Source organism: Prunus persica, chromosome G6 (assembly GCF_000346465.2).
Source record: "Prunus persica cultivar Lovell chromosome G6, Prunus_persica_NCBIv2, whole genome shotgun sequence".
NCBI lineage: Eukaryota > Viridiplantae > Streptophyta > Magnoliopsida > Rosales > Rosaceae > Prunus > Prunus persica.
The window spans coordinates 18,126,160-18,141,731 of record NC_034014.1 but is presented as its reverse complement, the minus strand read 5'-3'; the positions used below and the strand labels follow the sequence as shown (position 1 = coordinate 18,141,731).

At 39.8% G+C, this 15,572-nt stretch overlaps 1 protein-coding gene across 4 annotated transcripts; it reads right to left on the bottom strand.

Annotated features, from left to right (window-relative positions):
• Positions 9,886 to 14,756, bottom strand: LOC109949489. 4 transcript variants are annotated; one of them, XR_002271947.1, is made up of 4 exons: positions 14,529 to 14,756; positions 13,056 to 13,209; positions 10,259 to 12,190; positions 9,886 to 10,167 (listed from the first exon to the last, which is right to left on the bottom strand). XR_002271947.1 is itself a non-coding variant. In XM_020565169.1 (4 exons), exons 1-3 carry the CDS (start codon positions 14,533 to 14,535, stop codon positions 10,266 to 10,268), a joined length of 939 nt encoding a protein of 312 aa, XP_020420758.1. In that variant the 5' UTR covers positions 14,536 to 14,756; the 3' UTR covers positions 9,886 to 10,167; positions 10,259 to 10,265. The 4 variants fall into 4 exon arrangements, 1 of the variants encoding a protein (XP_020420758.1); XR_002271949.1 differs by having other exon boundaries at positions 10,259 to 10,991; XM_020565169.1 differs by having other exon boundaries at positions 10,259 to 11,043.

Here is a 15,572-nt window from a genome sequence, read left to right as displayed (position 1 = left end):
AAAGTGACTAAAATGCCGGTACACACAAGGGCAAAAATGTAATTTCACAATAAATAAGCAATTAAACATTAATTTTTGGGATGGGATGTTACGTTATCCCCTTGAGTGGTTTAATCATGGAGTTTGTGGGATCATATATTTCACTGGCCAATAAGAAGACGACACGTGGAAAAAGAATATTTCTTAGGTCAAACTAATTACCCCAATTAATTTCTATTTAATTAGGAAAATTATCTTTGACTTAAGATACGAATATCTCCCTATATCAAGGAACCAATATCTACTAAATCTATTGGAGTAATTCCTATCATCTTTTTAGGGAAGAATAATTCTAACCAAATAAGGATTATTCTCCCAAAACCCTAGCACACAAGGAGGCTATAAATACATAGCCACACAAGACATTCTAAGTAATTCTAAACGTATGCTCCCGTGTACACCTCTAGTGAAACCCTAGCCCGCGTGAAATTGGGCTCCAAGCAATTCTCTCTTCTTGATCCACAAAGTCAAGCAAACCTATCACATCCTGGGATCGCTCCACCGTAGCATAATATTGTCCACTTTGGGCCCCCTCTCTGCTCTCACGATTTTGTTTCTGAGAACTTACAAGCAACTTCCCAGTGGGTCACCTATCCTGGGATTGCTCTAGCCCCAACTCGCTTAACTTCGGAATTCCCATGACTCCAAAGCCAGTGAGCTCCCAAAAGGCCTGGTGCTAGATGGAGGCGGGCATGTACACATAATGCACATTACCTCCTCTTTGTTGGTCAATGTGGGATGTTACAAGACCTCAGTCTTAGATTTGACCAGTTGACTCAAAAAGTGGACAACCAAAATAACTTGGTTGTAAAGCTCCTCAACCAGATTGACTTGGTTCGAGACTTTGGCCTTAGACTGCAAGGCGAATAGAGAAGGATGGACAAAAGCACCCGCAGGCAGTTTGAGAGGTCTCATGTAGGTTGAGCAGGGGCAAGTAGACAAGGAGAAGGACAAAAGTGTGCTTAGCACGTCAGTATGTCGCAAGCATCCGCGAGCCTCGCTTAAAGTAGATCGAGTCTCCAATCGAGATTAAGTCTAAGGATCAACGTACACGAGAGGCTAGGCCCACAACCCGATGTTCACACCTGCATGGGCCCTCAGCGAAGGGTTCACGCTAGACAAGGCCCCCCAAGAAGATCAGCCTCATGGCCATTCCCATGAAGTACGAGAAGAAAGACGCTCACATGCTTATGTTGTTGGTCTTAGAAACATAATTTGAATTAGTCATTCAGCTCAATCTCCCCTATTTAGCTGTTTCTTTCGCTTTCTTTGTTGATCTCTCAAACCTAGAAGGTATAAAAATATCAATACAAAAACTTTCTTAGGAATTCAATTCTTGCTTTTGGAGGAATTCAATTCTTGGGTAGGGGGTGGTATTCTAATTCTTAGAGAACTAATCCATTAGGAATTCATCTTTTTTACCCATTATATCCTCACACAATTTTAAAAATTCCAAATTTATCATCTACTGTAACCCAACAACGAGGAAATTTTAGTAATTGGATTTTCGACCGAAATGGTCCCTCAACTATTGCTCCAGTATCATTTTGGTCTACCACTAAAATTTTCATTTCAATAGTCTTTCAACTCTTCATTTAGTATGAAGATGGTCCTATCGTCAAAGTCTGTGAACTATTAGGTGAAATCGAGGGACAAAACAGTATTTTTAGGTCAGTACCCTCCTTTAAAACGACCAAGCCACATGCTGAAACGATTCCCTCCAATTTCTTAGTGAGGTCTGAAATTGGTTATTTGCAGAATAGCAGAAGAGGTATGCATTTTTTCAAGTGGGTGGATGATGAAACTTGTCCAAGAGGAAAACAAGTGGTCCCTGGTTTGCTTAGAAGACTTAGAGCAATGGAGGCGGAAGGTAGAGCAAAGGAGGAAAATTTGAGATCTATGGAATCATAAAAGAAAGAACTACAAGAGAAATTGAAAGAAATGGTTCATGAAAAAAAGAGAGAGTTTTAATTGCAATCCTCTGAAACACTGTCTCATCCCTCATAATCCGAGTTTTAATTGCAATTGTACCATCCTTGTTTGCATTCTTCAATTATTCTGTATAATCGCACAACCCATCATATTATTCTTTGTAAGTACCTTCAATTAAATCTTTGGCCAGCTTCTTTGCCCTATAAACTTGAATTTTTGTGACATTTATTTTGTAATCTTCCAACACATCTTCTTCAAATGATATCATATCAAACTCTAAGTTTCGCTTGAGCTTGTTTGCATATCTGTCACAAAGCCAGTTTGATGTGGTATACCTAAGCTTGTCCACCCTCCCACACTCAGGATCTAGGCTCAAATCTTTTATTGCAAATGTCCCTTCCTCTATATCAATCTTTGATCCATATACTTGGAATAAACAGCCTTCCACACATTTTGCCTGAACTTGTCTCTTGTCATTCTTTATCAATTTCACTTCCCTACCATGTATAATTGCATACTCCTTGATAGCCTCTATCAGTAGTTTTTTGTTTGCAGACTTCATTCCCAATCTAAACTCAGGATTTTTCAAATCTACATCTTTTCTATACTGCTTAAACTTTGGCAGTTTTTTTTTTTTCTACCATTACCTTCATCTTCTTTCTCACTTCTAGTGTCAAATTCTAATGTGTTAGCACCATGTGATGACACCTTTCTTGGAGCCTCATGAGTAGTCCCCTCATCTGCTATATTCTCTTGAACAGTTGCCCTGACCTCTACCTCATTTTCATTGAACTCATAATCACTATCTTTAAATTTTGAATCCTCATCTTTATTTGGCAATTCTTCCCCTTCATCAACAATTGTCATATTTGCCCCAACATCTTGATTTGGGAATTCTGCCCCTGCATCTTCATTTTCCAATTTTGTCCCAACATTCTCAAAAGTCTCCTCGTCTTCATTATAACCCACCTCTTTCACTTGGGAAAAGTCATTATCTGCCAATTCATCAATGAAAGGCAACGTCACATCCCCACCACAATTCTCTGCATCTACATCATAGTCATAATCTCCATTCCAAACTAGGCCACTTAACAGATGCTTGACTCCCAACTCCATTAAAAATTTCAATCTGACCATAGTATAACACAATAACCTTATTGGATGGTATGTGACCAACAATTTCAACCACTTTAGCATCAAATGTAAGAAGTCCAGTTCACCCTCAACATTTCTATACCTAACTTTCAAACTTTGCTGAACTTGAGAAATGTCAACATCATACCTAAGAGCTCTCCCTATTTTCATTAAATCTAACAAGGACAGAAAATCATCTACAATATTGTCCAAATTACATACCTTACTCCTTTTATAAACCCCATTTTCAAACCAGCCCCCATGATGTAATTCTATAGTGAACATTCCATTGGTAGCTGCAAAATTGAAACAACAATATGTTAATTTAAAGTCACAGTTTTGTTGTTAATGTTAAGGACAACAATTACTGAGTTTGGTGTGAAGCAGACAACCAAGGGACCACAGACGTTTAAAAAAAAACACATATTCTGCAGTTAATGTAGCATAAAGCTAAACCCATATACAAGAAAACAATTCCTTTACCCTTACTTTAAACATAAAACAACCAAAAAGCCGAACACAAACACAGGAAAATGAATCTTTCACACATAAAGAAATCACACTTCCATTCAAGGACAACTCATCTATTTGCAAACAAAAACAATATGAAATGCATTACAGAAGCCCTTACCGTATTTTGGAGCCTCTCCACCTGAACGGAATTCGAACTCCATTATCAGCAAGCAGTGAATTTCTCAAAATCCCCAAAATCAAACCCTAACACAAACTCCCAAATTTGAACTCCAAAATTAACACTGAAATTACACACTAACTTGACCAATTTAGTGATTCGCACACTACTAGAGCATGGACCAATTCAGCGACTCATGTAAGAATCCCTTTCAGTCCATGGTAATTGCCTAAAATAATTGAACCATCCACCAAACTTTAGGTATTTTGCTTCTAAAGGATAGAGCCTCTCAAAAAGTTGCATATACCCTTCAAAACTTAGTCACGTGGCCATCGCATGTTCAGAAGTGGTAGAATCTATCACGGTAAGACCGTCTTGATACCAAATGAAGAGCAGCTCGTAGACCACCTAAAAAGGAATATTTATTATTTGACCCGTATCTTGATCATGAAGCCCATTTAGGAACAAGAAAATTACATTGCGATTTAGATTATATCACAATGAAACAATACATCGAGGCTCGTGGGATTGACGTGAGGGGGTAGGGATGGCTATATTTTTGGGAGCAAACTCCAGTATGAGTACTGCATCCAACACAAAACTTATGACTGGCAGTAAAACACCGACCCAATATAATTATAAAAAAAAAATATGTGAATGGAACTTTAGTTACTATGTTAGTTGAAAGACTATTGAAATGAAAAATTTAGTTGATAGACCAGAATGATACTGGAGCAATAGTTGGGGAACCATTTTGGTCAATAACCCTTTAGTAATTAGTACCACTCCTACCCCAATTCTATATGATTTAGTAAACAACTTCAATAGGAATCCGTAATCTAACTCTCCTCAATTCATATAGTTTAGTAAACAAACTCAATAGGAATCCGGAATCTAATTTTCCTCAATCCAACTCCTCAATTCAATTCAATTCCTCCTAATTGGATTAGTAAACATGCCATCCAAGTAATGAACATAAAAATAAGAGAACGAAAGATTTAACTCTGCATGTTGATTTCAATATCACTTTCGCACACATTAGCTGCTAATCTTATCGTAATTATAATTTACCATGTATCTATTCATTTAGGATGGCAAGTATTCTCTCGAATCAACAAATGTATTAGTATTTTTAATATTTGAAAAATCTATGGAAAATGATCATTCGAAACTTTTGAAGGCTTTATGAAATAGAGAAATTACAAATCTAGTTAATATAAATTACAAATTTAGTTAGATACTCATTACTAGACATAATGCTATAAAGAAATCCTATACCATTTAATTTCTATAAACAAGCCCCAAAAAAATTCAAAAATCGAAAATTGACAGCTGTACATTTATTAATTTAATTAATAAAATAAAATACCTTTATTGCCCTTTTAACACAAAATTGGAATTCTAATCCCTTTATTAGGCATTGAAGCAAGAGGAGAGCTCATTTTCACAAGCTCTAGTCTCCAATCTTCATCTTCAACCCCAACTTTCAGTTTTTGTTCTTCCATTTTTTATTTTGAAATCATATTCCTCTTTGGACTTTTTCATTGTGCGGATGTCTATGTCTCTTCTCCACTGTTGGCTCTGACACTTTTTCAAGGGACCAAGCCTGAGCTCGCCAAATTGGATCACCCCATTCTCCTATATTTTTTTCTTCATATTTTTGTTTTTGCTTGTAGATTTGTGGATGAAGGTATTAGATTGAGAATATGGTAGAATTGTATAGTGATATCAAAGTAGCCTCGATCTCAATAAATCGTCTCGACAAAAACGATAGCCGAGGACCTCACGGGTTGTTCTGGAGGACTGCACAACAACAACGACTCGTTGTCGTTGTCTTCAATTGTTGAGTGTTGAGGCCCAAAAAAAATCCACGCTTCGGCCCAAATAAATTCTCAGCCCAATGCGATATCTTACCGAGAAGAAACCCAATTTGGGGCACGCGAAAGTTTGCCATATGCGCTTATACACATGCCACGCCAAGCAAATAAACAACATGCCATGCTACAAGCTTAAGTGGGCCCAAGCCACGCAAGATGCCCGGGGCTTGCTTGAGTGGGTTGTGGTATGGATGGTAATAGGTCGTCATGAGGCCCATTGATGGGTCAAGAAATGGAGGTTCCGGGTTGCTTGGGAGCCTCGGAACCCAAGCCCATTTCTTAGGCCCAAACATGTGGGTGAGCACAAAAGAGAAAATAACCCAACCAAAATAACTCAACCAAAATAACCCAACCAAAATTAGCCCAGTCAAAGGATAGCCCAACCAAAAGCCTAATGTTTAAATAGCCCACTTGCTTAAGAAACCACTTTAGCCCATACAAAAACCCCAAAAATAAGCCATAAAAATCTCAGCCCTTTGCTGGAAAAAATAGAAGCCACGTAGAGGTCTGCAGAATCATTGAATAGAGCTGCTGGGAAGTGACAACACATTGGAAGAGATCAAGTTCCAAAACAAAACACCAGAGAAACCAATGGATGTTAACATGCAAGCTGCCAGGAAGAGAGACACTCTTCAAACCAACATACACATCCCAACTCCTTCCCTATCAAAACTGGTCATAGGAAGGAGTGAGAAAGAAAGGAAAATAAAATGGCTGGAAGTGGAAAACCTCCACTGGAGCAGCCGCGGGAAAGGGGGCCTTGAGCTCCAAAATTCCTAATTTTGTGCAAATTGATCTGGGAAGTCTTACCAAAATAGGGAAAAGTCAAGATAAGACAGGAAAAGGGAAGGAAAAAACTTGCTAAGTTGGGGAAGAAACCATTAGGTTTTCTTGGGGAATGAAGGTTTCCCTCAGCTATAAAAGGAGGTCCCTTCCACCTAGCAAAAACCAACCCAGGCTGAGAGAGCAAGCTTCCTCTCTTACTTGGAAAAAATCCAGTAGCCCTATTCACTCTTCTTCTTCGTTCTTCTCTGTTAACAGACTATTTTCAGAGTCTGTCAAGCTGCCGGAAGAAGTAATGCCCTTCCTTTACCCCTTTTTAGCCAAGATCATCCTGCAAACCTTGTCTCCCTCATCTTAAACACTCCCATTTCTCCCTAGGAAGCCTTATTTTCCTCTTTGGTGCTCAACTTATGCTGACCTTGCTCCCATGCCACAATCTCCTCATGCTAAGCTAAAACTTTATCTGTAAGCAAGCATAAATCACCTGTAAGCAGCCATCATTTTCGTTGGTAAAGGTAACCAGAACACTTCCTAAGGCTTTACTGCCCTTTCGAAGTGCTTTTGGGGCTTAATTTTCGAACTCAGGCACAGGGGGCAATTCCAGTAATTTCCCCTTTACGGCAGCCCAGCCTATTTGCAGCTGCCGGAAGAAAAAGACCCCCACATAAATTGGCGACTCTGCTGGGGATTAAGCCATTATCTTCATCAATGCCTCCAAGGAAGAAGGACAGAGCCAAGCTTGTCATTCAAACACCATCGTTGGAAGAGCTGCTGCTAGAAACAATAAACCAAAGAAAATAAAGAGATAAGAGCATTCCTTCTTTCCTTTTCTTTTTTTGGCTATCTGCTTTGCAGAACAAACATGATATCGATTGCTCACATGCTCCCTTTGTTTATGCCTTAGATCTCCATTCTTAAGTAAAACAAGATCTTGTAAGAGGGCTGGGGGCTTTGGCAAATTCATCATTCATGCCTTTGAGCGAACTACACATGCAAACTCCAAAATACTTGGGGGTTTCGTGCCAAGCAAATCTGTAAAAAAAAAAAAAGAGGAGTCAAAATTCAATTCCAAATGACTTGGGGGCTTCCTGCCAATTAAAAAAAAAAAGTCAAGCACAAGCACTTCAAAGTTTCTCATGCTAAACTAAGCTATGCCTTGGTTCCAAGAGTTGTGTGAACATTATTCACATCAGCAAGTCCAACTATATCATTCCAAGCCAAGTTACATTCTTCCAGCCCTTACTCTACGAGCAAAGAATTTATGGCACTTACCTCATTTCAAATCTTCTTAACCCCTGCCCTATTTCAAACATCATGCTAGTATATATGCTCCTTAACCCCCAAAGCTCAATTTATCCATGCAACTCAAGATTGAACAAGTCCTCTTCGGAACGCTGCTTGCATCACCTTCATCTTTAGCACTGCCCACAGAATGCCCTGACTTTCTATGCCAATCTCGGTTCCACACTCCACATGCTCTCTATTGGAGGCCAAAGATAAGAAGATCTTTCTTTTTCTTTCCTACCTTTTTAAGATTTCACAATAAAATATATATTATCATGCCATATGCCATACTTGTAAAAGCAGCACAAGCATGTCATCTATTCAAATATAAACATGTAATGATAATTTTTTTTTTCTTATATATATATAAATCATGTTTTAGGCCAATACCAACAGAGTGAAGTTGGGCTATTCAGCTTCCTTTATTTCTTGTCTTTCACTTTGAAAGGAATACAAACACTAGGCATTTACACACTACTCAAAGCACGAGTATCATCACGTGCTTTAATAATTTCCAAAGCATCACATGCTTGCATATTACTGAAAGCAACCTATGTTGGTTTAATATTGATGTGTGATTCATTCGTTAGTTAATGATGTTGGATGACATTCATTTGAAATCGACAAATATCAATTATATTCATTTACAAGCTGCAACACATGTATTATTTTAACCACCATCTGCTTTGGTCATGCAAAAATTATATATCTGTCAAGCACTTTGTCCTTTTAAAGACGATGAGTACACTTCTCTACACCACAAGCCTCAAGGAGCATGGGACCCTATGTTCCTGCACCGATCAGCATCTCAACACGCTCAGTGGCGCCAAGCCATGCCAACAACAAAATTGTGCCATAGGAGATGGTCTAAAGAGGAATCATGCCAAGAAGAAAAAATCCATCTCCAAAATCATGCAAACATTTCACTTGATGCAATCATTTCAAGCAAAACTAGATATCACAAGATCAAGCTTTTCAAGCAGCACAATCAACATAAAAATGAGAACTTGGTATTTCTAGCTGCCGGAAGCGCAGAGAAGAAGCCATGCTATCATGCTAAATTGTCAACATTGCAATAGAGGGATATCCTAAGTTCATCACGCCATGCAATGACCCAAAGCCATCGAAGGCTATTTGGGAGCCTTGTGGAAACATTGGAGAAAGCTTACTGGTGTAAATATTCAAAATCTTCAAGTTATAGCACCCCATGGCCACTTACTGATGGATGGGAGAATGTTTCCAGCAGCGAAGTATTCACATTGGACATGCCGGAAGAACGCCACTTGGGGGCTTCATTTGGTTAGCAAGATTATCAAGAGACAGCTGCCGTAACCTCTCATAACCTCACAAAAGTTGAAGAAAGTACAATGGGTTATGAGCTGCAAATCACTCTTTGATTAGTTGGATTATGATCTGTATGATGTAAAGCAGCAGCTGTGGCTCTGTTAAATATCTCTGCACGGCATGGCAGCCTACTACAACACATGCCAAGTACATGCCAATCTAAGCCACAAGCTTTCATGCTATTACAAGACATGCACACTCCTTGGCCCTTTCATACTTGGGGGCTTAATTTGATGGGAGTATTTATCAATGCAAAATGGCTCAAAGCCTTACGACTGCTGAGTTGCTTTTACACCTATCCTTTTGCTTTTGGCTTTTCAAATTTATTTCAAAGATGAACTCCTTTTGTGTTTTCATCATATGCTTTCACGACTTTTGAAGAATGCACCACTGTTATGGCATGCCAAGGGGTAAGATGATATTTGGAGTAGTTTGGAAAATGAAAAAAGCCTATAGAATTCTTTCCATGCTTTTACCTTCTTTTGTTTTGCAAAACATGTTCTTTAAAAAAAAAATAGACAAGCAAACTTTTCTTTAAAAAAGCTAAGCCCCTCAGCAGTAACCATGCCAAGCAAAGTCACTTGGATGGGGTCCGAGGCCATCAACAAGCACCACGCCAAAGCAAAATAATATGGGGCATGCATTCTTGAGCTGCTGGAACAACGAAACCATTGTCCCCTTTTGATGAGCAACCAGAATATGCAAAATATCTGGGAATTTTACAAAGACCATGCATATACTAGTCTGACCCTTTTTGGGTATGACAAGAGGGTGTTTTTCAGGCCTAGTGGTCAGACAAAATTTTGGCGGCATATACCTTGTTTTTAAGGATATCTAACCTGTCAGAAAATCTCCAGCAGCTCATAAAAATAAATTTTGCCAACCAAGCAATATTTATATATAAGACATGCAAATTACAACATGCCTCAAGCATTCGGAAGTTAATACAAGCTCCAGTGATTCAACACTACATTACGAATTCATAACGACAGGGTCGTTAGAGTGTCCAAAAGAAAACGAAAAAAAAAACTATAGTCAAAGCAAGATAAAACTACACATGCTAAAGACCCATGCAGCCTATGGTCTTCAAGGGAACAGAACCACGCGCCAAGATAATCAGTCACCAAGCCAAGAGGAGACGACCTGCAAGAAGAAGACGTGTGTCAAGATCAAGTGATGCTGGAAGGAGTAACCCGATAAAATAAAAAAAATAAAAAAAAGAGGAATTATATACCTTGAAGCTATGAAGAATGCCCAAAAAGAACGAAAGAAGCCCTAGGAGATGATCTGGTTGTTGTCTCCGTCACGCACTTAGCAAGGAAAAAGGCATGCACTTCCCTGCGCTGGCTATCCAATTCCTGTTGCTTAATGTTCAAAGTGTCGGCAGCAGCTTTCACCTCACTAGAACCATGTGATAATTTCATGCTATGAATGGCCCGCACTCCAAAGACAGCACATGCTAGGTTCCTCACGAGATTGATGGGGAAGTCCACATGAAAGCCCAGAGTTATGGCCTCACATATCTTAGCACCACCATTAAAAAAGGCTTTGAACGCCATGAAGGAATTCTCCCAATCTTGCCAAGACATGCTTTCCTCCGATAAATGCCCCATGGAAATGGAAACATCATCCTCCTTATGGCTGTCATCAATAATCTCACCACGAGGCAGCACTGCTGGAAGCTGTGGAGAGGTGCCGGAAGTTATGTCGGATGTGCTTAGGAAAGGAGGCAGCACTGCTGGAAGCTGTGGAGAGGTGCCGACAGTTGTGTCGGATGTGCTTAGGAAAGGAGGCAGCACTGCTGGAAGCTGTGGAGAGGTGCCAGCAGTTGTGTCAGATGTGTTTAGGAAAGGATGAGCAGGAGGCTGCGCTGCTGGAAGGCGCATGGCAGTGTAGGCAGCTACGCCAGACGTCCCAAGAGGAGGAGTAGGAAGTGTATCCTCCGCGACTTGTGAGATGCTCTCAACCTGAAAAAAAGAAATATTGGCAGCATGTACCTTGCACCTACCACAACCTGACCTGATGAAATCTCAAGCAACTCATGTATTTCAGCCAGGCAGAGTGTACAGAACAAGCTGGAAATCTTTATCTCAATGCATTCCAAATTGCAACAATTCATGCATTTCATTGTTTCCAACCGAGCAAAGCGTACAAAATAGGCCGAAGCTCAATATCTCAAGCATTCTACATCAAGAGTTATGATATAAAGTATGCAACAATGTTGTGTTCCAAGTTTCCAACAACATGAGCTTTAGGCTCTCCAAACAAAAGGGGTACAACTCGAGCCCAAATGCAGTCAACTATGCTAAAGATCGATACACCCTACAGTTTCAAAAGGAAAAGCTACTACACACTGAGCCAGCTAGCCCCTACAACAAAGAAATGCAGCATGCAAAATGAAATAAGAATAAGTGGTAGAGAAAGATGGTGCTGGAAGATATGCCCTTTCTATTAAAAGAATATATATACATATATATTACGGTGCGAAGAAGGAGAATCGGATATCTCAACTAGATCACGGTGCATGACTAAAACAGAATAGAAGAAGCACTATTAGATGATCCTTTCGATGTTTCCACCATGCACCGAGCGCCATTCTCAATCGCTTATTTGTCAAGGAGAAGGTCTCATAGCTTACGGCACTGGCTCTCCAATTCATGTTCCTGAAGGCTTAACGCATTAACGACAACTCTTGCTTAAGGGGATCATGCATACATCTTCATGCTACAAGCAGCTCGTGCTTAAAAAATAATAATAATAATAATAATGTGTGCTTCTTCTAAGTATTCAGCCGGAAGTCCATGCAAAATCCTAATAAGACACACGCTTAAGCCCTTTCAGCACGCTGCTGTAAGGTCAAAAACGATGTTTCCTTGACAAAACATCTTTGGTAGTCGGGGCTGTCAACTCGCGATCGAACCACTGTGGCCAGCCCTTAGTGATGCTGCAAGGGTATTAAAAAATAAGGTGGCCGCCTGAAACATGTCTTTCTTCTATACAACACCTGGAAATGAGAGTAGCTTCCTAAGCTTACTCAGTGCCTATGATCGAGTCTTGGTAAGTGTTTCTAAGCTATGAAGGTAGTTGTCCATTCTTCAACCCGTCGTGCAAGAGGAAATAGGCTATCACTCATCACAAAGGTCATTGGGACTTATTATGTGAGTCCCTGCAAGAATTACCAACGAGGAATATGCTGTAAAAGGGCAAAGTATGAAGCAGGTTCTCTGTGTTAAAGCCAAGAAATCTCCATGCTAGCATGCAAGCTATATGAACTTCACAGGCCAAGCAAAGCAAGCCATCTCATGCCAAGCGAAATGCATAAACAAAAAAAAAAAAATTTGAAGCATCATGCAATCTATTACTCGAGCTTATGACAAGCAAAGTTCCCATTTCATGCTCAATCAATCATTCCAGCAGACCCTTTTCACAAAGCAAGTGTTACAAACTGAACACCACTTACCTCCTAGTAACCTTTTTCACAAAAACAAAAAAATCCCTATGAGTTACATGACAATCTTGCAGACCCATCATATACATGTTTATATCTATCCCTATAAAGCCAAGAAAAAAAGGTTAGCCATGTCCAAACTCTAAGCTCAAAAGAGGAAACAAATGGTGCTCTCCTCCAACTTTCAACAGCCTCTAACCCTATGTATTAATCATACAGTTACAAGCATATGCTCATGATGCATATAGTTCAATCAAAGAAGGTGGTCAAGAACGTAGCACATGCAAAGTATACGCCAAGCATGCAAGTCAAGCTCATGCCAAAGAAAAGGCTTAAGCAAATATCAAAGCAGCATGCAATTTATCCATGGCAAGCAAAATTCTCAAGCAATTCCCATGACAAGCAAATTCTCCCTCAAAATACAAAAAGATTCAAGCATTGCAGAGCATGCATTCTGTCAATTTCTATTTCCACAAGATCGGAGAAAAGTCCAGATTTAATCAAGCGTGTGTTCACAAGAAAAACAAGCCTAGGCCAAACACCAGTCTATGTCTATTCCTACAAAGCCGAAAGAAAGACTCACGATTCTAGTGAAGGAGCAGAACTATTTATTGAGAAATCAAGATAGAAATCCAAATTGCCAAGTTGCGAAGTCGGTACACTCGAAGCTTCCAACGGCAAGGGATACAACGCAGGCTTCCGACACCTTCCCCTGCCTGTGCCAAAGACGTATACACCTGCATAGAAAAAAAAATGCATCATGCAAAGTTCAGCCTTTTCACCAGCTCAAAAAGGGCCACCACATGATAAAAGGGGATGCCGGAAGCATAATCGCTATTGAAGCATAATTTTTTCCAAAGACAAGTTGCAAGAGACCAAAGCCCACTTTCATGCCATCGAAATCCTAGAAAATTAGACCTCTCATGCTTTCTCATGCTTTGGAGATTCTAAACAAGAGAATATGTTAGCCAAAATCAGACGCCGGAAAGGTACTCATATGCAAAGGAAGGCGCTGGAAGCATAATTTTCTCAAAGTGCAAGCAAACTCATCTATCAAGCATTTGACAAAATTCACAGGGCATGATACCAATCCACATGCCAAGAAATTTCATTTCATTCAAGCATTCCAAGCAATTCGAGCATTTCAAGCAAATTGAAGAACTCATGCTCTTACGACAATACCTTTCAATATCATGCTCTCACAAAAATATTGCTCAAGAACATGCTCTAGCAATACTCAGATCGGCACTCAATGCCAACAGAAAGGACATGCTAAATTCCCAAGAAAAAGCAACATGCCAAGCAAAACTTATACACAAACTTTCCAACCATTCCAGCTAGAACATCCCACCTTTAGAAAATCACTATAAATCAAGCTTACAACCAAAAAATCCCAGACTTTCCAGATTAGAACTAGACATATCAAGATTCATTTGCCCAAAATTTCGTTGCATTTCGAGCTAGGGAAGCATGTCAAACAGATTCCTAAAACAGCCCATGCCACAGGAACTGCACAGCTCCAGTAGCTTAGCCCTTACTTTGAAATTCCACCAAAAATTCATTTTTTCTTCAAGTGACGCATGACCAATTCCAACATAGCCATTGAGAAGTCCATTTTTTATAAAGATCCAACTCAGATTCGAAAAGAAACATTTCAAAAGTTCAAAAAACAATCAGCAAGCTACTTTGAGATATTTTGACAAACACTTGGCATGCATACCCAAGTGAACTCGTATGACTCTTGTTTATCACCAAGCCAGAATCCTAAACCAGAAGTTCAACATCAGAATTTGATTTCTAGTCCACAAATGTTGGGAAGTACAGAGGAACTCAAGCATTCAAGCATAGAAAACAAGCATGCAACAAAGGCATCAACATCAACTCATGAACATGCTTCAGAAAAATGGAGGCAGAAAGCACTAGGATGGGTGGATGATTCTCAATTTTGGATATGTTATAAACAACATAATTTCGAGCAAATTTTGTGAAGCAAGTGCAATCATCCAAGCATCTTAAGTTAAAGACACATGCAGAAGCAGAATCTGCAGAACCTCACCAGCCATGGATGAACACAGAAGTTGCAGACCAGCTTTGAGGCATCAGAAAAATTCAAAGAAATCAGAAAATTTTACAGGCTATAGTACTCGAGCAGATGAGCAACTTTCATCAAGGAAGTTTTCTGATCCGAGCTTCCAAAATATGACTTATGTACTGATGCACAATACCCACGGGTTTGGGTCTTGGAGAAGAAGAAGAAAGAAGAGAATGAGGGAAAACCAGAAGATAAATCATGTCAAGCCAAGTCACGTGCTTCAGGCACATGCCATGTCCCATTTCAAACAAAATATTTTTCAGCACATGCCTTACTTCAAACATCCTTCCAGCACATGCCTTACTTCAAACATCCTTCCAGCACGTGCCCTATTTAAAGCATTTTTTTTTAGCACCTGCCCTGTTTCAAATATCCTTCCAGCACATGCCCTATTCCAAATGCCCTCCCAGCACATGCCCTACTTCAAGCATTCTTCCAATATCTAGCCATCATGTCGCACACTATCACGTTCACTAAGGTTTTGTCTGCCAAATTCAAGTGTTCTGGGGCTGGTGCTGTAAACTCAATACAAGCCAAAGCCAAGCAGTACCAAGCATACATGCACAAATCAAGCATACATGCCAATGCCAAGCATCAAGCCAGATACCAAGAATACATGCCAACATCAAGCGTGCAAATCAATGCAACTCTTGCAAATCACAACCATGCAAAATCAAGTCTCTCTAGTCACTCAAGCAAATAAATCATGCAAGCTAAGTTATTTTGAGCTAATCCACCAAGCATTTTCTTCTATATCATGCCACAAAATAGGCCAACTCTTGGTAACTCTAGTAAGTGACCTCCAAAATTACAGTGTCTAGGAAAATTCTTCAAGGCAACACCCTCGGTGTTTAAGAAGGATTGGGTTTTAAGCGGGACCATTGCGACCCCTCCAACATTCCCGGAAAAGACCTGGCTGTAATTTCAGAGACATTTAACTGGTCATCCTTGAGTTGCTCCTGAACCCATGCCATGCCACTGCAATTTATTTTGGGCTGGAAATTGATT

Coding starts and splice junctions, on each gene's coding strand:
- LOC109949489 (XM_020565169.1), bottom strand. Junction 11,044..13,055: donor TCTGCTCCTTCACTAGAATC/GTGAGTCTTTCT, acceptor AGATTTCATCAG/GTCAGGTTGTGGTAGGTGCA.